This window comes from Mya arenaria, chromosome 17, assembly GCF_026914265.1.
Source record: "Mya arenaria isolate MELC-2E11 chromosome 17, ASM2691426v1".
NCBI classification, from domain to species: domain Eukaryota; kingdom Metazoa; phylum Mollusca; class Bivalvia; order Myida; family Myidae; genus Mya; species Mya arenaria.
The window spans coordinates 47,986,877-48,014,454 of NC_069138.1; the positions used below are offsets into that span (position 1 = coordinate 47,986,877).

The 27,578-nt window shown below is 34.7% G+C and overlaps 2 protein-coding genes across 2 annotated transcripts; both read left to right on the forward strand.

The window, feature by feature from the left end:
• Positions 1-349: 349 nt before the first annotated feature.
• LOC128223561 (uncharacterized) lies at positions 350-22,140 on the forward strand. Its single transcript, XM_052932838.1, has 19 exons — positions 350-512; positions 10,094-10,279; positions 10,992-11,213; positions 12,620-12,742; positions 13,299-13,694; positions 13,923-14,055; positions 14,194-15,352; positions 15,460-15,688; positions 15,809-16,789; positions 16,902-18,247; positions 18,395-18,583; positions 18,703-19,213; positions 19,445-19,561; positions 19,833-20,140; positions 20,252-20,359; positions 20,633-20,789; positions 20,894-21,077; positions 21,206-21,909; positions 22,136-22,140. Exons 1-19 carry the CDS (start codon positions 443-445, stop codon positions 22,138-22,140), a joined length of 7,128 nt encoding a protein of 2,375 aa, XP_052788798.1. The 5' UTR covers positions 350-442.
• LOC128223169 (uncharacterized) lies at positions 21,870-27,050 on the forward strand. The gene is made up of 5 exons (XM_052932464.1): positions 21,870-22,842; positions 23,005-23,939; positions 24,215-24,557; positions 24,719-25,264; positions 25,735-27,050. The coding sequence occupies exons 1-5, from the start codon at positions 22,272-22,274 to the stop codon at positions 26,016-26,018; spliced, it is 2,679 nt and encodes an 892-aa protein (XP_052788424.1). The 5' UTR covers positions 21,870-22,271; the 3' UTR covers positions 26,019-27,050.
• Positions 27,051-27,578: the final 528 nt, after the last annotated feature.

Below are 27,578 nucleotides of genomic sequence, written 5' to 3' on the forward strand. Positions count from 1 at the left end.
ATTTCACAAGGTTTAGTGCGTTGGTCGAGTGGTCCAAACACTTATAATTTGTATTAGAATTCTGTTTTACTCGTTTTCTATAACGACAATATTAAGAAAGATAAGCAACAATATTTCAGATTTGTTTACGATATCTTTTCAGCTACTTAAGTAAAATAACAAAATTGTGAATTGCTCAACACATTTTAAAAGCGGAAGAAAATATAATTTGTTGAATTGATTATTATTGTATAGTTCCATTGAACGCTTTAGTGTGTTTTAACAATGAAGGCATTTTGAACATTCATTCTATAATATTGAACCGTTTGTGAATAGACTATCGATTCAAAACTCAATTGAACACGAAAAACACTGACTCAAAAATGAACATTTATGTTAAGGACTGATTGTATAAAGTGATTAAAACTCCTAGCATTGCTGTTCAGGTTGAAGAGGAGCCAACATGAATAATGTTAAAAGTGTATTCATATGGAATGCGGTTTTTACATTGGCATTTTTATTGGAGAATGGTTGTAAGTGTAATTTTATGCACTTTTATAATATCTTGGTATCATTGTACAAGTCAATTTTTACTTTGATATAGATTAAGCTTATTTAAAAGTATTAAAGTAGAACTGAACTGATATTTGACATTTAATTATTACATAACGATATAAAAGATTGATAATTTTCAAGTTTGATACGATATATTATTGAGGATAAATCATTTTAATAAGCTGGCAGTTTTGTTACAAACTACCCCCTGTTTCGCATTTTTTTCGAAAAACATGACTGACTTACTCCGCTTGGCGTTGCTATACGTGCGTAGTTGTTTTCCTTGGCACTGCCTCTCGGTTATGATAAAGAATAAAGATGAAACGGGAGCTTGTCAATCGACATATCAACTTCCGCACAAACATGGACTTTCCGAGGTTTCCAGTCCACTAACATGGTTGATCACCAAACAAAAAAATACTAATTAATAACTACTAACGAGTAAAACATATTAATTCTGATAAATCATATATCTCTTTTTTTTTTTTTTTTTTTTTTTTGTCAAGATATTGAATATATGTCATTTTAAAAAAATAATCCACAATTTTTCATGAAAAAAAGTTATTATATATATAAATTCACATAAGTTGAACATGTATTTCTACTTTCACTTCGAATCACCCTATTGCAATTTTCACCTCGACCGCGCACTCGGCTATATCTTAAAAGCAAGAAACATTTTCATTGGACGTCTACCATCGACTTTCCTGGTTTTAGTGACGAAATTGGAAAAACATTCAAATGTTGTCCAAAGTGCAAGTAGAATTACCGCAACAAAAAATGTTCGATTTGGATATATACGCGTCTTACACAACGAATTTTCAACGGTAAAAATGATATCTCAAGCTTCTCTTTTTAATGCATGCGCATGTCAGTCTGTATTTAACGTTTTTTAGGGGGGGGGGGGGGGTCCGTTGGTTTTCAACCTCCCGGTTCTTTCTTAATGGCAAATTTCAGTTTCTGGTCGGTGCATTTTGCTTGCATATGCCGTAAAGGTCAATGTTACTAGCATAAAAGTTATCTTTTTCTTGAAGATGGGAATCTTACCTTATCAGACATGCAAAAATTATTAGATTTTCTCCATTATTTTAGGAATTATATTATACTGATTAGGTCCGTTTGGAATTGATGCATTTTTGTACATGTTCACCTTATATTTATTTATATATATTAAATAACTTTTTTTCATGAAAAAATGTGGAATCTTTTTTAAATGATATATATTCAATATATTGACCAAAATAAATAAGTACTCAAAATAAAAAATAAATAAAAATAAAACAAAATATTACCGTATCCAGGCAATTTGTCGAGCACCTGTGCTTGTGATTTGAAAGTTATCAAAAGGAAATGGGACGAATCAATATGTTCAACAAAGTCAAAAATTTGAAACATTTTCAAACTGATGATTTATCCTGTGTTCCTGGAGCGTCTGAAGTATGAATCTGGGAACAATTTAGTGTATCAATACCTGTAGACTATGCAGGGGCGGTTCTAGAATTTCAATTGGGGCTCGGTGGGTTACCCCTTAGTCACAATAATTCGCGTTTAGGGAACTTTTTTAAATATTTGGATATTCATTTTGTTCCCTAAATGCCACAAGTCGACTGATCCATTCCAATGTAAAATATATTCTTAAAGTGTAACTCCACAATACTTAAAACTTCACTGTTAAAGAAGAACACAAAAATACTCATTACTTATTTTTAGCCAAAACCTTTCTCTTGTTATACATAAGTGTTTAATAAAACGCAAATAATTCGTCTCATTCAGATCGACTTGTCAACAAAGCATGGCCATTTTGAATCCATCTAGCAGGTGCTCGTTATCTTTCCGCTCAATATACTTAGCGCTGGGATCTGTCATACTTGCTAGGAATACAACAAGTGGGATATGGACGCGTAGAATCGCCAACACAAAATTCGCCAAAGACTCTTAAGCGGCTGTTTATATGGACTAGTTACCCCTAAGTACCCCCCCCCCCACACACACACACCACTACCACCACAATTAGGCAACAGCTTTGCCTCTGTCTAATCCACTCCTTTGATCAGATGTGATGTTGAAAGACCAAACAAATGCCTGCCATCAAAATTAAAGGCTCTTAAATTCTCATGGAAAACTGGTTTAAATTGGCATAACAGTAGTGACACTTAAAGGGATTGCAATGCCAAGCAAAACGATGACAATGCCGAGTTGATACGATGGCAGTGCGAACAAATTTAGTGGCAGTCATTTGACTGACAAAAGGAAGGTCGAGCTATGTTGACAACAAAAGTGGCTTTAAAAACCTAGCATTTATCGATGGAGTGCAATCAAAGTTTGTATTTAAAGAAAGGCCGTCTCTAATCTACGGCTTGACAATAGAGTAACATCCCTTATATGTAAATTAGCCATGGAATAGATGCTTTGCTAAGCAAAATATCTCAATATCAACCAAATTTTAAATCAATTTTAGCTAGATAAAACCTGCACAAAATGTAAAATCATTTAGCAGAAACTTCATATGAATGCATCTATTTAAAATATTTATTATGCAAAAAAGATTTATTGTGACATTTGCAAAGAAGCGCATATATTGACCATGCTGGTTTTGACCAAAGGCATGTATTCTCTAGATAGAACATTGGTGATAATTACTACAAAGATCTGAACATGACCAGTATGCCAGGAATTTACTATGCCCTGGCAGTTCCAAACCAATGCATTTGTAGTCTATGGGATGCTTTGTCACAATCTGCCATTTACGGAATCTGAGAGAGTTATACAAATTATCTATATAATTTAGGTAAGTGTTATACGATTTCAAATTATGGTAATGTTGTTGCATGTGTAGGGGCACATACAAACATACTTTGAAGTAATTTAAAACATTAAAACTGAAATAAGCAACTTTACAATTTCAGTTGCCCATTTAAGTTTCAAAATCTATGTACATTTAAAAAAGCTAAAATAGCAGTCAGTGCGTTGCAAAATATTAAGCGTGGCCTGAATTTGTATACATGTAACTCTTAGAATATATAAAATCATGTGGAAAGATTAAAGAAAAACTTGCAAATATTTTGAGTTAACCACAAAGTGCTCAAGACATGCTAATTTTATGATGATAAATTTCTTTTATTTATGCTTTTAGTGCAGATAATTTCTTGAAAAATATTATTCACAATACTAATAAATCTGATTCTCCATATGTATAGTCCATGTATTCATGAGCATTTCATGATGTTGACTTTTTGAAGTTGATTCATCTTCATGATATCCAATCAAATACTACATACCTTGACTGACCATGCAATGCAAGATCAAAATTATACACAATAAACAATATGACTGATACTTGTTTTTATACTAAGAATGTTGAAAAAGATACTGATATAAAGATATTGCTTGTAATTGATTTTTTCACTCTAATCTGTTTCAAATTTGATTCAGCATTTAACCTTATATTTTAAATCCCATAAAATACCGGTTTAAGGACAAAAATGCAGTAAAATAAAACCAAACAGGAAATGCTGAAAACAGAATATTTCACCAATAAAATGATAAACAAAGCAACGTACAGAATGTTATTACATGTACATTAAAATGAATCCCCCCAACACAAAATATGACATACAGATTTAAAGTCCTTAAACTTTGATTTAATTTTTAGTTCTTCTGGATGACAGTGACAAAATTCATAAAATTGTCATAAAATGGTCATGTAACATTACTATTATTAATTATTTTAAAAATGTAAACTTGTATTTCTATAAGTAAAAGTGAGACAGTATTTTAATACCATATATGGAATAGTATTGTTAAAAATCATACATTTTTATAATTATCTATTTTATGTATGAATTTTATTTATTACACAAAAGAAACATGTTAACAAGCATTTTCATTTTTTAAATTTTCAGATTTTTTTCTATGGTTCTCAATGATAAGGACAATAAAGAAATTGAAACATTTAATTATAATTAATTCCAACAGAAATTACTAAATTTGGGAGTGACAGAATACAAACATTGTCCACTTCACTCTTGGTACTCAATGCATTTATAGCAGCTGATTGTTTTTTTGTTCACAAAAAACTTGTATACATAGAGTAAACATAAATTTTCAAGTGGAGGTTATTTAAAATTTTAGATTTTTCAGTCAGCTGTACATCAACAATTTAGAATGATAAGAAGTTTGTCTTAAAACATTGAATTTAAGGTGTCACTGATTTATCACAATTTTGATAGAGAATTTCACTAGCAGATCCATAGGGGTGGGGGCATACCGGGCAAGCCCCCCCCCCCTCTCAAAACATCTTAGATCACTTTTGTTTCACTATAGGAGAAAATAACAGTAATAAAATACGCCCAAAATGCACCATTTAGATCTAGGAATTGTGAAACTTTCAAACCCAACTGCCAACGCTATTAACAAAATACATTTCACTTCTGAGCCAGAGCCGCAAATTAAATGTTTTTGCCCCTATATTATGCCTCCCATTGTCAAATGCTGAATCCCCCTTGAATTTACCATTGGAAATCAGGCCTCTATTAAAAAGTGCACAATTGAAGGATCAACATCCCTTTAGCTAGGATCAACAGCTATTTGATGACTGTAACAATTACAAATTTCTAGTAAAGTCAATGAACCTTATTTTCACCCAGAAATATGAACTGAACTTTCCACAAACTCTAAATTTTATTATTTTTATGGATCACTCCCTTATTTAAGCGGTTCCCCAAAGTGTAAAATCATGTGATTACGGGGGCTTGTTTGGCCAATGTAAATTAATTGCTAGATTTTCAACCATATTTTTAAATGGGGGTATTTTATTTTTCTCTTTAGATGAATGTTCACATTCTTTCTTATTGCATTAGGGATCATAAACATGAATTTCTAGACGAACCACAATCAATATCATAACATTTCTCCTTCTTTACAAGTGAATGTTATACATCGAAAAATAAACACAGTTCCTAGACAGTTCTGGACCGATATGCAAATACATACCGGTACACTAGATCAACATTTTTATTTGAGTCAATATTTCTCAGGGGCGGCGCAATAAAAGGGTGTCGGGGGATGAAAATCCAGCAATGAATTGATAGTTGTCTTATTGTTGCAGTGTGCATTGTACTCGGGGAAGCAGCGGCTTGGTTAGTTAAGTTAATCAGGGTTAGATGCTAGCTTTTGAGTGTTTTTTGGTTAGAGTCCAACACTGGACGCACTTTTCGTCCAAGGTTTACTTTGATGTTAAATGCAAGGGTGTCATGATAAGTTGTTTGGTAAAATGGAGAGGGGTGAAATACCGGGTGAAGGTTTTGGGTAATCCCTTACAAACATGGGGCATTGTTTAGAGTGCTGTGTTAGTGTTTAAGTCATCATAGGTTCGATCCCATCATTGTGCACACTTTTCCTCACGGATTTACTATTAAGTGTTACTGTGGAGATAATTATTTGATAATTAAAGTAATTATTAAATCACTCACCTTTATCATTCTCAATTTTATCTTCATAAATAGAGTGCAACACAGCATTCCAATAAAATTCTGATTTAAAACAGTCAAATGTAAAGCAATATTACGGAATGCTGCTCGTTTCAATTTTCTTGTATAAAAAAATCTTCAATGTTTATAACCTCTCTTATAAGTCCTCGCAAGTATTACCACTGAATGGCACTGCAATTAGTGTTTGGTAAATCAATCTATTTTAACCAGCTGCTCCAATATATGAGCACGGTCGTAAAATTTTAAGATCGTCTTCATTTCATTATCGCTACCGTATTTTGTGCGACTGACTTTTCTGTCATTGACGGTTTCTGGAAGTAGTGGGGCCATGGCCTCAAGTTTACATGGTTTATTTCAATCCAAGGGAAGTAACACGTTTATATTTATCGCAAGGATAGCGACTGACATCATATAAAACACTTCGTATCGCTATTCAAACCGACTTCGTATATTGTATAGTTTAATTCTTATATCAATATGATGGCGGTATCAGAAAACCCAGAAATAACATTTTCCGGGAAATTAAAGCAATGCATTGTTGTAAATGGTGCAATGCATTGTGGTACTCGCTCGGCATGCGCATTTAAAATAAATGGGAGACAGAGTGTCCTCTCATTTCAAGGGGATTAATTCATCTAGCAACCATAGAATGGGCAGTACAGAGGCCGGATTCCGTGGTAACTGTAGAGAGTTGAAACGAAATTTACGCATCATTTATTAACCTTGAGCGCAATGAATAAAATTAAGAACTAGAAATTACAGTTCAGTTCACCTTTAAAATATCAAAAGCTGGATAGTGAAGTACAATATGTCTCCGACTCTGATATAACGCAAGAGTTCGTTGCTTCATATAAAATTTCCCTTTTCACACCGGAAAGAGAAACCAAATGGGATTTCATTCAAATGTTAGTCATGACTAATATGCCAACAGTTTTAATAGTTTCAATAAAATTACTACCAATCAAGAAACATCTTTTTATTTTGAATTGTAAAAGGACAATCAAAAAGTAAAGATGTATTCTGATTTGTAACAATAACAGCAATAATAATAAAAGGTCGAAATATAACAGCATATATTTGATATAAGATGGAAAAGAAATAGAAAATTAAATACATAAGAAATAAGTGTAGTTTTGAGTACGTTTTAAAACACTGTTTCTTATATAATAATATATTTTTAAATAAAATGGAAATGATATAGCTTTACGTTTCAGTTTTGGCTATATCAATCGATAAGATATTTCAATATAGTATATCATAATACCTGAAACATTTTTTTAAACATTCACAAATTTCAACTTTCCTAATGTTTTTCTTGTTTAAGGGATACAGATCAATTTTGGAAATCACCCGTTGTCAAAAACATCATCAAAGTAAATTGAAAGTAATAGATCAGTAATTATAAACGTTATTTGCAACAGTTCATCTTGATATGAAAACATATCTGAAATAAATAAAAACTATTTATTTCATGCTTTTCGATGAAATATGGAGTTTTAACAGTAAAATAACAACAGTGTAAAAAACAATTTGATATTTTCACTGCAAAATAAGGAGTGAACATATCAACTTTCAGAACTACTTTTAAATTATTTTGTAGTTACTTCCCTTGATCAAAACTGAGCACTTCAATTTGAACCAGTAAATGTTGGCAAAAAATGTTTAAAATCTCAAGAAATGTTTTATATATTTAAATAAATATATTTTTGGAAATTAACAACTTACCGTTCATTACCGGTTATCCTTTTTTTCAAACGTTTTCTTGATCTTGAAGCTGAATGTTCGAACGTTTGCTTTCATACCGAACAAATTACAGACAAAAACAACTGTTCGAACATTAAAACAATGTTAAATCATCGTTCAAATGTATTTTGAACTGTTTGTCGTTATAATACGTAAAACGTGCTTCCCAGAAAATACACGCAACAATTCAAAGATATAATCTCATATTTTTTACCCCACCCACGCCTCAAAATTTGTAAACAAACTAGCGTGGCATTCGCTCTTTAACCGGAAAATAAACCTGTTTTCAAGCAAAACAGACTGGTCTCTGAATAGCAGAGGTACTTTTTCTCAACAAACCAGAAATAGAACAGTTGACAACTAAAACTTTGCGTGAGGGGCGCCCCACGTGTAGCGGCGTTAATAACACCCTTTTTCAAAAAGGGGGGTAATTAAGAAATAAATTTAAAAAACCTGATAAATTTTCAAAACCAAGAATAAAAGAAACAGAAAATTTGTTTATTTCACTCGTGATCATAGGAAAACAATATGTTCACTCGTTACTTCGCCACTTGTGAAAATATGTCTTTCTATAACACTCGTGAAATAAAATACGATCTTACCCTGAAATAAACAAATATCTTCTATTAATAAATATTTACGTAAACATTATATTATATTACATTACCGTTCATGTCAAAACAGAAAGTAGTTAGTCTGCGATGTTACGTTTCTTTTTTGATGGTTTTAGCAATGCTCTAATTACTTTAGTTCGATGAACTGCTGTTTTGTATTAGACCATGCTAAATTAATTACAAATACAAATTTCAATTACCAACCGGGCTTCTTTTTAAATCTACTATATAATGTATAGTAAAATATAGCATACCACTATACCGAAAGAGAACCTCATACCCGTAAGAAAACCACATTACGACAACACATGTTTTTTCTGATGTCTGCTCACTTTAAAGCTGCACTCTCACTGATATACCATTTTTACAACTTATTTATTTTTTGTCTTGTAAAGAGCATTTTTTTGCATAAATTTCTGCAAACCAATGATATAGTATTGCTGACCAAAAATCAGGTTGTAGATTTTCATATTTCCGTTCGAAAATTAATGTTTTATGTCATAAACCGTTACTAACGGTTTAAAAAATGCATAAATCATCTTTTTTTTAACTTAAATATAAAAATCTACATATTTTGTCGTCAGTCTTATATAACTGGATCCCATGGATTTTCGCAAATATTTGCTCGTTCCAAGAAAAAAAATAAAACAGTTGTCAAAACGTTCAATCTGTGAGAGTGCAGCTTTAAGGAATATAATCGATATTTATTTACTTGTTTATTTTTAAATTATGCTTTCAACTCATTTAAAGTTGCATTTAACTGTATTTGTCACATGCTTTCAGGTAATTTAAAATGATTTTTTAGTGAAAAAAACATTATACTGTTCAAGCATTGTGATTATCGATTAAATACTTTTCGATGTATAGGTATTTTAGCCCGTCATAACTTTCATCATACATCATGTCACGTAAAGTTGGGGAACAATATGAACGACGTTAAATTTTGAAATGACGTAACGTGCGTATACAGTTTTACATATGATATGTAAATAAATAAATTTTAATACCGATTTCATGTATATGATTAATAGAAACAATTGATTGCTTCGGTGTAAAAAGCAATAAATTTCACATTGTGAACACCAAAAATGAATACGCAACTCGTGATATAGCTTTTGGTGCTCCCTCGGTGAAATAGATTACCACTTTAACAAACATCTATCCTGTATGTATTATAAAAATCGCTCCAAATATATTTTAAACGTCACATCATTTCATGAATGACGTGATTGATATATTTCCGAAGATGTTTGCGTGCTGATGTTAGTACGGTACAACAGGCCAGTATGTTAAAACAATGACAACAAACTTGAAGTCCACTGTTTTGACAGTAATACTTATATGAGTAGCATATCACTGATGAATTACTTTACAATGTTTCTGTATATTATTGTGTATTTGTAATTTTACTGTAACAATTACCTGTATCTAACCTTGATATTTCATTAGCTATAACTTTTAGTTTGTGAATTAATTATTGCCACAATAAATAAAACTCTAGTGCCTTCTTATATCTTAATTTCTTCTTGGACGTTAATTGGTTAAATTTAAGATGAAAATTATCGCAAAGATACTAATAGCATCGCAAATAAAAAAGAAAGAAGAATGTTAGTATGTGAACATAAGTGATATTTCTAAGATAGCAAATTGACTGACGTAAATGTTGTTTAAGGGTTAAAAGTTATTAAATTTCTTTCTCTTTTATGTATTTAGACACCACCTGTCCAGAAGGATTCACAGCAAACGGAAATGTCTGCTTCCGCTACTATCTTGACTGCCTAAATTGGGAAAATGCTGCTTTTAAGTGTGAGGAAGTGGGCGGATTTCTGTACAAAATAGCAGACGACGAATCGTTTCAGGTTGCTTCACAAATCGCCCTTAGCATGTATCAGGATAAGGGTAAGAAAGAAGTAAAATATCATAAATCAATAGAGCAACATTCATAATTGGCCATCTAACTTTTTTCCTATGACAGAATAGTCGAATTCAATTATATGATACACAGTAAGTCCAATATTTCAAAGCAATGCATTTACAACATACTAATAAGGTATCATAATAATGAGAAAAATGTATAGATGACACATGATACAGATACTCGCATATAACTTGAATTAAATCAACAGCAATATGAATATTTTTCAAAAAAACATGGTGCGGGTGATATATAAATTACTTGCATACACATGCCCAAAATGTTCCGCTATAATTGATTGGTGGTTATAATTCAAGCTTAGTGAAGCAACGATTTGAAAAACATTTGCGTTTCTTCGATTTTAACTTTTTTTTCATTATTGCGGGTTAATAAAAACGATAGATTTATGGAAAGTTTCATTGAACTCTCATTCACAGATAAAAGTATGAGTGTATATTTTGCTCATTTCCTTTTTTAATTCAAATGGATGTAATTTAAGTGTGACTAAATTGCCGTGTGACGCATTGTTTGTTCTTTATGCTCCGATATATATATAAATGGCAAATGATTACAGACAGAAAGATATTTCTAGTTTTTGAATAGTAAATTTGGTAATGATTCCTGAATGTTCTCAGTAAATTAACATGACTAGAAAAAGAAGTTGGTAATAACAATTTCAATACACTTATCTATTAGGTCACATGTGTACCGACTACCGTCAGCTGTGGATAGGAGCAAAAAGAGGGAATGATCATATATTTTATTGGCACGACAGAACTCCGGCTAATGAAAACAGATACTGGGCCATAGGAAACCCTAGCGACAATGATGGTATTGAAGATTGCACATCGTTTTTAGATGAATCAAATGGAATGAACGACGCGCCATGTTCTTTCGAGCAAGAATATATATGCCAAGGTAGGTGCACAGCATATATATTGTTTTTGATGCCGAAGGTGGGCATTCTAAAATCGCACAATCCGTCTGTTTGCCGTCCGTTCGTCCGTCCGCCCGTGTGTCCGTGTGTTCATTCACAATGGAATGCTGCATATAAGTACATAGAGTATAGGTTGTCGGGTCCGGGCTGTAACTTTCTCTTGTACGGACATATTTTAAAATAACTTGGCACATGTGTTTGACATACCAAGACAACGTGTCGCGTGTAAGACCCGTGTCCCTACCTCTAAGGTCAAGGTCACACTTAGGTGTTTATTTACAATGGAATGCTGCATATAAGGACATAGAGTATAGGTTGTCATGTCCGGGCTGTAACTTTCTCTTGTATGGACATATTTTAAAGAAACTTGGCACATGTGTTCGACATATCAAGATGACGTGTCCCTACCTCTAAGGTCAAGGTCACACTTAGTGTTATTCACAATGGAATGCTGCATATATAAGGACATAGAGTATAGGTTGCTGTGTCCGGTCTGTTGCTTACTCTTGTATGGACAGATTTTAAAATGACCTGCCACATGTGTTTGACATACACCAAGACAACGTGTCGCTTGCAAGACCCGTTTCCCTATCTCTAAGGTCAAGGTCACGCTTAGTGTTTATTCACAATGGAATGCTGCATATAAGGACATAGAGTATAGGTTGTCATGTCCGGGCTGTAACTTTCTCTTGTATGGACAGATTTTAAAATGACTTAGCACATGTGTTCGACATATCAAGACGACGTGTCGCAAGCAAGACCCATATCCCTTCCCTCTAAGGGCAAGGTCACACTTAGGTATCTATTCACAATGAAATGCTGCATATAAGGACAAAGAGTATAGGTTCTCGTGTCCGGGCTGTTACTTTCTCTTGTATGGACATATTTTAAAAAGACCTGCCACATGTGTTCCACATACCAAGACAACGTGTCGCGTGCAAGACCCATGTCCCTACCTCTAAGGTGAAATATACACTTTATTATTATTTACAATGAAATGCTGAATATGAGGACATAAGAGAGTAGATTGTCAAGTATAGATGGTATGTTCAGTGGCATTTTAAAATAACTGGCCATATGTATTAAACAGATATGGTATGTTCAGTGGCATTTTAAAATAGCTTGCCATATGTATTTGACAGGTAAAGGCAAGATCAACTTTTCATGTACTGACCTTGTTTATAGGTGTACTGACCTTGTTCATAGGTCAATGTCACATTCGAGGGCATTTGTCACATACTGTGACAGCTCTTGTTTAATACATAGCATAAGAATAATAATTAGTATGTAGCTTTTCATTGAAACAAAGTTGGTTTTCAAAATTTTGATTTAATCTGTATGAATGTGTTTTCCTTCTGTAATAAAGTCTTCATTCTTATACTTTTAGCATGCAAACTAATAGAACATTGCATTCTGATCAGTTGTCCATTTCCGTCTGCTACTGTGTGTAAGAAATGTGTCGACAACCGGGTACATTTCATTCCTTTCGATAACGAAAGAGTTTGTGAAAGTAAGTGTCATTCATGTTAATAATAACAACATCTGACATATCATGTGTTTAAATGCTTTTGTTTTAAAACTATATCAAAACGTCCTTTACACAATTGCAAAAAAGAAAATGAAAATATTGAAAACAGCAAATTGTTGTAAAACATGTCAAATTAAAATAAACTGACCTCTATGCAGACCTTTTTGTATTTTATTTAAAAGAAGTTAATTTTTAATGACTTTCCTTATTCTAGTGTAAAAACAATTGTATTTTAGGCCGACAATGACATGGACAATTACATGGGGTTGATTTATTTAAACATTATATATTTTACAACGATATTGAAGACAGTTATATCTTATTATAAGTCACCTTTGTTGGCACGATGTTACGCCACTGTGTTGTCTTGTGTTCTTGGGGAAAGCGGAGAACCCGGAGAAAATCCACTTGTCCGGCTTGGTGACCACATGCGCCAAGGCCGGGAATCGAGCCCGGGTCGCCTTGGTAAGAAACGAGTGTGCCAATCACTGCAGTAACCGGGAAATCATAGGATTAATTGAAGTCTTATATAATACAGGACTATGTTCATGGAACAACCACTACTGTTGGCCTGGAAGCTGTAGCACATCCGGCCTTACAAAGGATTGTACTTGCGCAACAGGTTTCAGTAAAATTTCAAATGACGGGGAAACCTCTTGTCAACCGAATAAGAAACCATCTATTTTAACATGTGACACTGTTGCTGTTGGTCCAAACGGTGAAAAGAAGAGAGCAATGTCATCAAATTCTTCAACAGAATGTCGATATTTGCAAGATATGTATGGAAACTATCAACCTTCAGCGATTCAGTTTAGTTTCGGCCTTGAATACAGTATTGACAGTTCAAGTTCTTTGCCGCCTCCTCCTTATATAGTCGAACAAAGATTTGGAATAACGGACGCAACAGTATATATCAAACGCAAATTAGTATCCAGTATGTATTTCGTACATAACACCCATACTTTCAGAATATCGATTCGGAATTTATATGCTTTAAACGTATCGAGTACATGGTAGTGTTTGTATGAAATATATGCGTATGCTCTTTTAATACATATGTTTCACCTGATTTTAAAAGTATCACTTTGGAACGATGTAGAGTCATTCGCTTCTGTATATAAGGATATCTATCCTTATCAAAATGTGATTATTTTTATCACAGATTTGCTCACTACATTATCAATACACAGACAACTTACGGACGTAAATTCAAGCCAGTCTGTGAAGAACACGCATCACGATTCACATAATCTTACAGTTTCCTCATCTACATACACACTAGCAAATGGCCAGGCGTGAGTATACTGTTTTTTATTTATGGTACACTTTTCTTTCATCTACTGTGAAAACATTTGTATTCAAAGCGTAACAAGTACGATTTTCATTTAAAATGTCGTGTTATTTTCTGTAATGTGAGATATTTGGAATTACAGATTGTGTGTGGAATACGAAGCTAAAGGTGGTGGCTACTTGAAAGCCAAAGATACGAGAACAAACGCTGATCTCAGCGCTAAAACTTACCACAAAACTGAAGAACACCGAACAGTCTGCTATCGCTATGACAGCCAACCACCTGAACACTGTTCAAAACAGTCCACGTGCATTTTTGAGCCTTTGAAAATTAATAAACTAATTACACGATATACAGTTCACCATGTTGAGTTTAACGGATGGATAGATCCCGTGCCCCCAGGAGGAGCGTCGAGCACTGCTTCATCCATTGAAATGTACGAAATTCGTGTTAATGAGGTTCTGCCATCGAAAGGAACATTAAAGGTAGATTACACAACCAACGTTTTAAGTACAAAGGTAAACCGCACGGTCACAAACATGGATCTAAATCTAACTTCAGACAAACCAAGGCTCTATTGTTTGACTCTTGAAGTTAAGGATGTGGCAGAAAATATTCGCCAGTGTCGCCGTTTTGTTCTCTACGATAACAGTTCGTCAATTCAAATCTGGAATGACAAGCCGTTCAGATTTACATCATCGTCACCTGTTACAAATTACACATGGCAAACCCATCATAGCGATGTCTGCATTGACTGGAAAGATCACTTTTACAACGATTTCTACATACATAATGAACTTCTGAATCCTATTGAGCCCGACCCACATGGGTTCATAATAGGAGCTTACGAGCAAAAAACTGGAGAAATACCTGTTACTGGGACATTAAATGTATACGGTATCATTGCATACAATGTTTCGTGGAGCATGAATCATGATCCATTCTCTGGAGAGAAACCTGTCCCCTCTTTCACGAATCAATCGTTTTGCAAGGATTTGAATGTTAAAGACGGAGATACATACACACTGAACATAAAGGCCATTGATATAGCTGGAAATACCCTTAGCGATAACCGAACTGTATTTATTGATGGCTCAGTACCACAAATCAATAACATTTGGCTTAAGAAAGATGGATACGAAATGCTTTATGTACATAATAGCACGGACCTTTCCAAGATGCAAATGACGTTTAATGCGTTTGATCCACATAGTGGCTTATCTAAAATACATTGGACATTTGGAATAGCCGACACAATGACCGAGCTACTAAGTGAGCACCTTGCTGTGAGGACCATAAATGTATGTATATGTATCGCTAATATCAATAAGAAATATCACTAGTCATTTGTGTGGTATTTTGCGTATAACGAAATAAGCATTTGAACGCAATGTTTCTCTGATTTCAGGATTCATGCTTAACCGCACTGTGTTACTGCCCGGATATTGGTGATTGTGCATTCTTTAACTACACAGTACCACTCAATAAACTAAATGCCAAGCAAATACACATTGGCAATCATAACAGAAACTACTATTTTACCATAAAAGTAACAAACATGGCTGGGCTTTCAACAATGGAACACATTGACGTGCTTGTTGATGATTCGCCACCTTCAGAAGGTGTTGTTTATGAGGGTAAGTAAAACACACTCTAAAAGCTATACAGTGTTTGTATTTAAAAAAACAACAAATCACATCATGCAACGCATGTCTTAATCGTTCTTTAATGGCAATATTATTTGCTTATCCCATCAGGCCCAGAAGATTCCCCTGACATTGACTACACAAGTGACGATTCCATACTTGTGCACTGGCATGGTTTTATAGACCACGAAAGTGGCATCAAACTTTACAGGGTCGGTTTGTCCGACCGATGTCTTAGCTCACAAGATCTATACAACTTTACAGAATCACCAAGTGTATCGATTCTTAGTGAGCTTCTATTCTCCGAAGAATCGGTCCGGATCCCAACGACTTTTACCGGAAAGCGATTTGTGACTGTTATTGCACTTAATAATGCTATGGAACCTTCGAGGCCTGCGTGTTCAGATGGCATTACGCGTGATATTTCCCCTCCAGAATTTAGAAATATGACTTTACAGCACGGACAATTATCAGAAAGCCTAATATGTTTGCATGGCGAAGTATATTTAATGCAGACAAACATGCAAAGAGCAAAGCTTCATAATACGTCCGTTTGCCAGAGTGTTTGTGGTGCTGATGTTGAAAAACACAACATTACCGAAATGTATCAGATAGATGAAATAAAAGAGAAGGATGAAGATATTTCTTCGTTTCTTTGCGAGCACTTTCCCTTGTATACAAACGATACACTGATCTATCTTCCGAATGATAACGTATTTATCACATGGGTTATTGAGGAAGGCGGAAGTCAAATTGATGATTTCTTTGTTGGACTAGGCGTAAGTCCTACCGAAATAGCGAGTCCGTCCATTAGAGAGTATCAGTCTACACAAAAGAAAAACTATTTCAAACGAATACATGAAGGCATAGGTCCGGACGAAATATTCTACATTTTTGTTAAAGTAATTAATAAAGCTGGTTTGGAGAACATTGCAACAATAGGCCCCGTACTCATTGATCAAACACCGCCTTTGAATAGAACCCTTCATCAAGTTATTGTCGAATCTGAGCACATTGTATTTGGATGGGATAGCAACACACTATATGACGAAGAGCAGACTGCACAAATCGATCAAATATATTTCCAGATTGGTAGGTAAATATTTTACCTAACTCTTGTATTAATGATTGATTTGGGCAAATCAGTGTCGTATTTTTGCGCGATGGTATCTGATATTAATTGTAGCTATGTTTTTCGTCACAGCACATAACGGTATAGCTGCAACACCGTATCTGGAATGGCGTCTGGATACATCTCCCCCGTGCTCTTTGTACTCTGGTGGATGCTTTAGATATCCCCTACGCCGTTTACAGTTACAAGATACGGACAATAATCTCGAGTTTTACATTAAGATGCATGTCTACAACAATGCTGGTCATTATCTATCTCTAGCAAGTGAACCATTTCGTCTACCAGCAAGATATCCTCCAGGACAAATTGTTATTTTTGATATAGATCCCTCATTGAATAACAGTTTTATTGACGTTAACGCTCATTTAACGAAGGAAGTGCTTTGTGCAAGATGGAAAGGTTCCTTAGACGAGAATTTAACTTTAGAAGCAGGAGTCGGACTTTCTAATGCTACTGATGAGGTTGTTAATTTTCAACTTATAAGCAACAGCAACTCGTATTGCATACACTCAATTGATATCCGACCAAATGTCAAATATGTTTTCTTGTTAAGGTCATCCGGCACCGGAGGAGTTTCGGTTTCTTTTTCTAATGGCATCATGATTTTAGACAAAGACGAATTAACGCATTCACTGTCCGTCAATATTGGGCATGACTGCTCGAATCAAATAGGTAATACGTACAATGTTACCTTGGCAAACAACTCAGCGCGTGTGACAATTAATGATCCGCTGCACGTTGGCCAACGCTATATCATCAACACTCCGTACAAAACAGTTGTAACTTCAGACGATGGTATTGTTTCCACAGAGGGCAGGGACACTTACATTAGACCATTTGTAAATAGACCGGAACTGGCAATAAAAGTTGAAGATTCAACTATTGTTCGTGACATTAGGGGTATTAAGCTTTGTTTATGCCAAGTGCAGAATGTTATTCTTCAGCCAAAAAAGCTTGTTGTTAGCTGGAAGTTTGTCGATCAAGATATTGCTTTTCTTTATAAAAGCGTTGAACTAGGATTCAGTGTTGGCGTCAGCGAAAACAATTCAATCGCAGGACAGAACAGGACATTTGTTGTGCCTTATCAACAACCTATCGATACCAACCATTCCATTTTAGAGTTTAACTTTCTTACTAACAAGAAGTATGTTGCTGAGGTAAAGGTTTGTTCAAAACTGGAATGCACCAAACCGGTACAATCGATTGAATTCTCTATTGAACGACTTAATCCAGTTTTGGAGATAACCGAAGCATCTTTATTGCTTGGAGACACGTGTGTCCATGTCAAATTACAATGGTCAATTGAGGACAAGGATATTGGTTTGACATTCTATCAATGGACTTTAGTTCAGGACGTAGAGGGTCGTAAGACACTCCTCCCTTGGAAATCTATTACTGATGACTCTATCAATATAACGGTAAAAATATGGTTTGGTTATGTTCCTAAACCGTTAATGTAGTTGTACATTTGTTTAACGCTAGTATTAATAGTCAAAGATTTGGAACACAACATAATACACATGAAGTTATCCTGAACTTGTAAACAATTGCTTATATATATTTAGGTTGAGGATTGTGTCGTACTGCCAGTCCATGGACATATTTCTTCATATGCTTGTATTAAAGCATACTCCGTCAGCGGACAATTAATAAGTAGCTGCAAAAAGCTAGCAACGTTAGATTTTGGAACTTACGATGCAAATGCTGTTTACGACTTTGATACCAGATCGGAATCTTGGACGCAAATTCAATCGGTAACGCCATTAATTTATGAATGTTCAAAACAATCCTTTTTAATAAAGCATCGTTTCAACAAACTACAGATCAGTAATTAGCATCCGTATATTCCGATTATAACGTTTCTCTTTATCAGATAATTCACAGTTCAAATGTTGGCGACATGTATACTTTTCTACATGACAACGAGCTTGACTTTGGAACTAGTAAATTAAGGCCAGCCGCAGCAGTAATGCACGCGAATGAACGTTATGTATCATGGTTTTTGATGACATCACGACATGTAACCAATGATTGCAACACTGATGTTTCGTGTTTAAAAGAAAAGGTCACATCGGACGGTTTTGCTATTTTCGAAGAAACCGATTTGTTTCTTGACGCACCTTTCTACCTTTGTGCTTCCTCGAACGCGACGGTTGTTGAAAGAGAGTGGTTTACAGAATCACTTGACGAAATTAAGGCTTGCAGTGACGGATTTATTTTAGACAACACTGCCCCAATCCCTGGGAAAATTGAAATTCAAAACGTCAATGGGTATATTACTAACATTGAACATGCTGTTATCACATGGGACACATTTATTAAAGAAAAAGGCGCTTCACTTCTTGGATATCCAGAGAACATGCAACATTACTCTATCGGCGTTGGTACGTACAATACCGTTAAAGTGCATTTATATAATAAGTTTGCAAATCCTTTTTTTAAGAAAAACGCTAAAAAATACAATGTGTCAGCAAACTTTACATTTTCATTTACTTCAGCTACTTGATATAATTGAAGTAAGATTTATTGATATTACGATCATTTGTTAATAGGTCCATGTGTCCTAATTAATGGATATTATATGTTACTAATGACCTTTATATTGGTTTGTACAGGCTACAGTCCAAACCGAGACGATATTATTTCGTTTCGTAACACAGGACGAGAAACGGCAGTCATGTTATCTCTAGCTGACATCGCTGATGGGACTTCAGTTTATTTTACTGTAAATGGTAAAATACAATACTCAAAATTCATTCTAATTAATAGTATAACGAAAACATAAAATTGGTTTTCGATCATTGAATAAACAGCCCAATATTTTTGTATGCAACCAAGTTATTACTAGATTGTATTGAGCAGTTGGACTGACCGTAGCAAAAAAGAACTAATGAAATAAATGGAGCACATAAAAACCTTTCGAGCTTGTGCTATTGAAATTCAAAAGCAGTACGTTGACGTTAAGCATAAACATCAAAATAATCATTGCTAGCTTTATTGCAGGTTTTGACCATTTTGGACTTTCGTCAGTGGTTGTTTCCACGGCGTTGGTTACTGACACATCACCTCCAACGGAGGGAAAAATTCACCTTGAACAAAAACATGCATACTATAGCAGTGACACAATAAGCATACGACTTGTTGGTTTTCATGATGATCACAGCGGAATTAGTTATTTCAATGTCGGAATCGGATCAAGCGATACAATGGTTGATACCGTATCAATGACAAAGTATTATGCAGATACTTTAAACATAGATCTTCATGATTCAAATATTCTAGAAGGTCATCAATACTTCATTTTGGTGCAGGTAAGCTCTTGGAAAGCAAAGCAATGTAAAGGAATCGAATTTATTAAACGAGTAAATTAAATACCGGGTATGACAATGTATTCATATTACTATGGTGACTGAATTTTACAGGCAATCAACAGGGCAGATATTCCGAGTTCAATCGTATCAAAACAATTTATCTTAGATAGAACACCACCTATAGGAGGACATGTTTTGGATGGAAACTGGGAAAGCAAGGTTGATTTTTTTACTTATTTCAACCAATTACTGCCTTAAATACTGTGGTTTTATTCGATAAGACGTGTCCTAAATCTGCATCAATGCATGTTGTATCTAAATATAAACGAATATATGTATTTTGAAGAATGTCAGTATGACATAAAAGGAATGCAATTGAATACGGCTTGAACGCATGTATGCTTTCAAACAGTAGCATTATTATAGCCAACGTGTATACGTATACCACAAAGAGTTATACATACATAATGATAAGAGCGTTTTGTATTTCAGGTCGATCTTGACTTTCAATCAGACATATACACAATCCATGCAAACTGGAAGGATTTCTCAGACATTGAAAGCGACATAGACTTTTTCAATGTAGGACTTGGAACAGATAATTACGCTACAGACGTTCAACTGTTAACAAACGTTGGGTTGAAACAAGGTATATTTAAACGTATCTTCATAGTTGTATGTGTATTTTAGCAGTTTTATGTATTTTGATGAGTATGCATGTTATCGATATGTTTGTATGCATTTGGTTTTTAGATGTTTTATGGAATGGTCCATTTATTCCGGGAGAGAAATATTATACAACAGTAGAAAGCTGTAATAAAGCTGGCCTTTGTACACAAAGATCTTCAGATGGAATAATACTGGACAATTCCCCACCAATTATGGGTCGTGTTCAATCCGGGTCTAGTATCCATCACAGCAGATATTTACCATTAAAGTCAGTATAAAATCAAAACAAGGTTTAAATAAGCCGTATCCATGCAATTTTACCCGTATTGACATTCTAAACATTTTTTCGGATACTTTAAGAAATATTTCCTAATTATGTTTGATTGCTATTCACAGCACGTCACTGAAATTACAATGGGCTGGATTCGAGGACCCTCAGTCTGATATCGATCATTTTGAATTGTGTTTAGGACGTCAGAAAAACATGTGTGATATTGTTCCTTCTTTCAATGCCCTCCTTCACTCTTATATGATTAAGTCGAATATATCTTTGCCTATTAATACGCCTATTTTTGCAACTGTGTGGGCCTTCAATGGAGTCGGAATGAACGTTTCAAGTGCATCTGATGCGATTCTCGTTGACGTTACAGCTCCGTACAACAAAATAAAACCTTCAATAATGCTTGACTATAACACAGTAAAAGACAAAACCGCTCAATGGGAAAAGTCAATTATCAAAGTGTTTTGGGAGTTTTTAGACGATGAAAGCCCGATATTTAATCACGAGTTATCTCTCTTTACCCATCATGAAGGACACACGCCAGTTGAAAAAGTACATCTCGGATCGGAAAAACACTACACCATTAACTTAGATGGAAAGAACTGGCTGAATAACGGGGACATATATTTTGTTGTTATTACCAGTTGTAATGCAGCAGGGCTATGTTCAACAGAGAGAACAAATGATATTATTATCGACTCTACTCCCCCACACCAGGGTGGTTTGAAACCACAAATGCTTTGGGAAAATTATAGAGATACCAATGAACTTCATTCTTATGTCTTCCTGACTTGGTATGGATTCTTCGATCAGGAATCTGGTATAGATATATATTATGTTACTCTTTCAAGATATTTCAGCAGACAGGAACTGTCTGGTGGTGTTATCGTCCAGAACCATGATAACACATCAGAGGAACAACATGGAAACTTCACACTTACAGAAGCGTTAAAACCTAATGATCTTATAATTGTGTCTGTCTGGACTGCAAACAGTGTAGGTTTAAACAGCTCGGTTGCACGTGTATCTCTATTTTCATTGTCCAGTGTGACATCTTCCGATATTATTGAAAATCAGCGGGGAATACTCAAACTAGAGAAACACTCTTGTGTCGTTCATTTTTGCAACAAGGACTGCACATGCGCAGTAGTTGGAAGGCCATGTATAGAAGCTGAAACAAATATGTCCTGCGTCGAGATTAATGCACTTAACACGACTGACAGCGAAGTGGAAAGGTTTGCAGTTTTTGGAGGCCTTCAATTCAAGCCTTTGACTTTAACGGCCTCATCTGCTTGTCTCGCCGGTCACTGGACTCAGGTCGAACATTCAAGAAAGGTTACAGGCATTTATAGATTTGAATGGAGCATAGGAATTCATAATCAGCCGCATGGAGAAGGGATTTTCGATTTACAAAAAGAGATTCCTTGGGTTGATATAGGTTTGCGACAAGAATTTGTTCACTGTCTGCCTATTAATAGATCGCTTATTCATGGCGAGCTCTACGACATTTACGTAAAAACATGGTACGGACCAAGTCAATTTGCAATCTTTACGTCTAAATCTATTAAGGTTGATCAAACGCCACCAACTGTGCGTAGAGGACGATATATCATCGAAGGAACTGCCGATTGTGCAACAGATCTTGACTTCATAGACTGGACCGATGAAATTTCGGCTTGTTGGTCCGGGGTCTTTAGTGAGCAGCAGAGCGATATACAACATTACTTGGTTGCTTTAGGAACTTCACCGAACGGTACATACATATAGAAACAAGTTGATATGTTTTAGATTTAGACCATTAGTTATTGTTTACAAAATTAAACTTATTGCATAAGCTCATTTCAATCATAAAAGACTAAGCTAGGAACAAGCTTTGATTATGAGATTGTTATTGCAAAAAGTTGCATTGTTTCAGTCGATGACGTATTTGCATCACAGCATATGGGCTTGAAAACAAAAATTTCTATCAGTAATCTGACTTTGGAGCATGCTGTTAGATACTATTTTACTGTCACTGCCGTGAATACTGCATGGCTTCACACTTCGGTATCGTCGGACGGATTCATTGTCGATACGACCCCACCGTCAAAGGGCGTTGTTTTTAATACAATTACGCATAAGAACGTTGCATACCAATCATCCGTTACATCTCTAGGACTTTCGTGGCATGGGTTTCAGGACCATTGTTCAGGAATAAAAAGTTATTATGTTGCTGTTGTGGAAAAGCAGGAGCCTCCTTATTCTAGTACGAATTTCACAGAAGTATACATCAAGACGAGTGTTACGTTCAAGGATTTATATTTGATTTCGGGAAGCGTTTACTACGGCGTTGTCAAGGCAATTGATGCCGCGGGACATGAAAGTGATCTTATTGCATCACCGGGGGTTATTATCGATCCTACTCCTCCCAAAGGCTACAACTGTGACCAATTTGAAGACACGGGTGTCATTGAATTCTTGGACGATTCGAAGGATAATTGGACGAAGACAATTGTTGCACAATTAGATAAAGATGCCGTATACAGAATTGAAGGATCTGTTGAAAATGCTTTTGTAGATTCAGTCAATCTCCAAATCAATCGTTTTATTACTAGAATCCAAACTGTTCTGAATCATCAACAAGTTTCTGAATTTTCATACACGTTTGTTTTCAATCAAAGAGTAGCCCATAACATTACTTTAAGTGTTGACAATCATAATAATATCAACAACATCTTAGGAACAATTGTTTTACAAAAATGTTCGTCAATCATTGAAAACAAAACAAACGCTCTTCATGTTCGGCAAATCAGACATGATTCTGTAGCTGTTACTGCTATGATTCAGGATAAGGAAAGTGATCTAAAAACGGTATGAAATGGAAATTGCAATTTTTAAACTTAAAGTTCATTTGCTTGGATACTTTCAACATGATTATAATAACACTCCTTTAAATTAAAATATCGGTAAAACAGGATTGTTTTCAACGTTTTATTTAGGTATTTAATTATTTATTACTAAATTGCATGTTAGTATACCTGCTATGACTAATAGGGATGTTCATGCATATGATGTATGTAAAGTGCTTTTAATTTCGGATACAAAACTAATGGTAATGACTTCATGCTTTTATGATATAATTCCAGGTACAAATTGGTGCTGGTACTACGCCTGGGGGCTTCCAAGTTCAGCCATTAACTCCCATTCATGTTGATATAATGAGTGGGATTATTAAAGGCCATCTTGTTCATGCGATGAAGTTATACACGACGATTATAGCTGAGAATCATGCAGGCCTGTCATCTGTTTTCCAATCAACAGAACCAATTATTATTGATCACACTCCTCCAATTATCACTCATCTGGAGGCTTTAGCAACGGTAATCTATGTCAATGAGTCGGATGAAATCGCTTCGAGAGTGCAAGTTAATGCAACCTGGAATGCACAAGACGATGAGAGCAATGTTAAACATTGTACTTGTTCTATTGGTAAGTCTTACTGTAACATATTAGTTGGTATTCAATGTAATTTGAAGTTTGCTAGAGGGAAAATTAGTCAATTTATACTTTTACAAGAAAATCACTAATATATTACAAATTTGATTGACACGACGTGTGCCGTTCATACTCAACCTTCGATTATGTTGCAGGAATGCTTTCAAGCAAAGCCAATGTACAAGACCAGTGGTATACAGATACTCTGTCATCATGTGAGTCGAACCTCCTGCAGCTTAACCACGGTGATAAGGTGTACGTCAATATCAACTGTGTCAATAATGTTGAACTAGCAACGACAACAACAGTAGCTTCTAATACCGTATCCATGGACTTCATTACCTCAAACCAAGCAACAGTTAACATTCTACCAGTTAATGAAGGTCTGATCAGCTCAATACCGCTTACTGTAGGCCCGACTAAAATACAATCAAACACATCTATGGTACAAATCAGTTGGTCAGGATTCGACGATATATCTGGTATTGACTTTTACGAATATTTCATATCGGACAAAAGAAATGCTACTATTGTAGACTGGACAAATGTTCACTTGAAGACAGTGGCAACTGCTCGCGGACTTGCATTACACAATACAGAAACATTAAACGTACGCGTCAGGACTACAAACACTGGACAACATAGAGGTGAGGCCGTTAATGCCTCCTTATTTACCATCAGCCAACCTCCAGCCTTGTCAGGTGAGACTTTATGATACCCTACAACAACTTCAAACAATTATGTCATGTTTATCGAAGAAATTAAGAAAAACTTTGATTCAGACTAAGGTTAATTGTTGTTCAAAAAGTTTTATATACTTATATAAAAAAGTGCACAAAACGATAACATTTTAACGGTTGCATAATTACTAAATATAATTACGAATTGTCTACATTGTGGCAATCTACTTTGATAAACTTTAGATTATACTGCTCGAACTTATTTATGGTTGTTACATTAAACTTTTAACATGATTGCAAGTTTAACTATGTCCATGGATTAATATTGTTTCATTGCAGCTAAACATGTAAAGTAGGCTTACATAATGATTTAGGAAGAATAGTCAGAGGTTATGCCAAGCTAATCATAGTTGGTATTATTAAATTACTTCTAGTACGTGTAAGGCTGAACATCGATGATATCTTGCAAATAATCATTTATATAATTTCAGGAAGTCCAATGCTTGCATCGCGAAACGAGCATGTTATTCACATCGACTGGGAACAGGCATTCGATACCCTTCCGGAAATTCCAGTTGTCTATAGCCTCGTTGTGGGATCAAAAGAAGGATTCACCGACATTCTTGACATCAGCTATTACACCGGACATACATATGATATTGTAGCTCCTTCGTCAACGCTGATTTCTCCGAAGATATCAGAGCTGTTCTTTACCATAACATGTGCTTATCCCACAGGGATTTCGAGTGTTTACATGACAATATTCAAAATGTAATTTTTGACTTGTTAGCCGCAACACGTAATTGTTGCAAAGCTGTGTGTTTTACATTTTATTATTTAGCTTTCAATATATTCATATATTTGCCTTACTGTTGTGTGCTTTTTATATCCTTATCTTTGTTTTATTTCATTTTTATTAATTTCATCGCAGGACTGTGAAAGAATAATTTACAATTTTGATTTAATTTTATAATTTCTTTATGATATTCCGTCCAATATATTTGCTGTATAATTATCTAGTAGTAAATATTTTCCTTGTGGCTTATATTTCCATTCATTGTCTAACTTTTTATATGTCCATGTACTTATATTATTCTTTCTAATGTTTTAGTTATGTGAGTATCTCTATACTGGTGTATTGGTGTAGATATGCCTTGTGGCATTTTCCCATTCATTGATTTATTTTGGATTAGTTGTTTTCTGATTTTACACTACGTTGATACGAGTTTTATTGATACACTTCCTTTCATTTTCTGATAAAAATAATTGTGTGGGGTGTTTTTTTTGTTTCCTACAATAATCTTTATATCTTATTGTATGACGGCAAGTTTGTAAGTCCGAGAGAACAAAATTATACAATAAATGATATCCATAATAAACATGACAGCCACATCACATATCGAGATAACCGTTTACTTACTAAGTAATTACATGACTACATAGTAAAACACACATTTCAAAAAGGTGTTACATATTTCCAAAAATGAAAATCTTTTTGAAACAGTTAAAGTGTATCCCCAAGGCTATTTTTGTTGATAAAAGTGGCGTAGTGTTATAAAATGATATCTATAGCATGTAAATCAAATGGCAATAACTCTGTCTTCACATTAACACAATGACTACTGACAAACAAAGATGGCCCAGTTGTCCTGGGTACTTACAGGACTTAATTTATCGATCTATTTCGCAATTTCCGTTAAATGTATCTACATCTTAGTGTTTTGACTATTTCAATGTAAATAAAAGACACCCAACTGGTTCTGGCCTAACTGAATTGAGAATCGACCAACATATAAAATACTTATGAATAAAATACTTATAAAAATATTATTTTCTTATATATTCTGAACACGAAATATGCCAATTTACATGAAATGCATTCGTTTGACATATGAATAAACTTTTAGATCCGTCTAATGGTATATTATGATTACAAAGGCATTTTTGACTTATAATTGGTTCGCTGTAGTTCGACATGAAAGCTACAGAAGGATTGGTTATACAATAGCATATCATGCATTTTGGGCCCTTCGGACGTATATTTGCATTAACAGTTTAATGGGTATTTCATTCAATAGCATTTGAGGAAGCAATACTACACATTAATGACGATATTTTAAAAATGTTTATAAGGAAGACATTGAATTGCGCATTTTTAATACAAAATATGAAGTCACACAAAATAGCTCATAACGGACGTATTATTGAAATGACACGCACATTTACCTTGCTAATTCTACCTGCTGTAACGATTAAAGTATACTCGACGAATACATACATCATCTGTCAGAGGTTACGTGTGCGTTACCGGATCGCCAGCGAATTTGCCTTGTGA

What these genes read in the sequence shown, in the direction of transcription:
- LOC128223169 (XM_052932464.1), top strand. Translation starts at nt 22,272, where the DNA reads ATGTCCTGCGTCGAGATTAATGCACTTAACACGACTGACAGCGAAGTG. An exon ending in TTTAGGAACTTCACCGAACG is followed by an intron (nt 22,843 to 23,004) that starts GTACATACATAT and finishes GCATTGTTTCAG; the next exon opens with TCGATGACGTATTTGCATCA. An exon ending in AGGAAAGTGATCTAAAAACG is followed by an intron (nt 23,940 to 24,214) that starts GTATGAAATGGA and finishes ATATAATTCCAG; the next exon opens with GTACAAATTGGTGCTGGTAC.
- LOC128223561 (XM_052932838.1), top strand. Translation starts at nt 443, where the DNA reads ATGAATAATGTTAAAAGTGTATTCATATGGAATGCGGTTTTTACATTG. An exon ending in CAAACGCAAATTAGTATCCA is followed by an intron (nt 13,695 to 13,922) that starts GTATGTATTTCG and finishes TTTTTATCACAG; the next exon opens with ATTTGCTCACTACATTATCA. An exon ending in TCAAATATATTTCCAGATTG is followed by an intron (nt 16,790 to 16,901) that starts GTAGGTAAATAT and finishes TTTTCGTCACAG; the next exon opens with CACATAACGGTATAGCTGCA.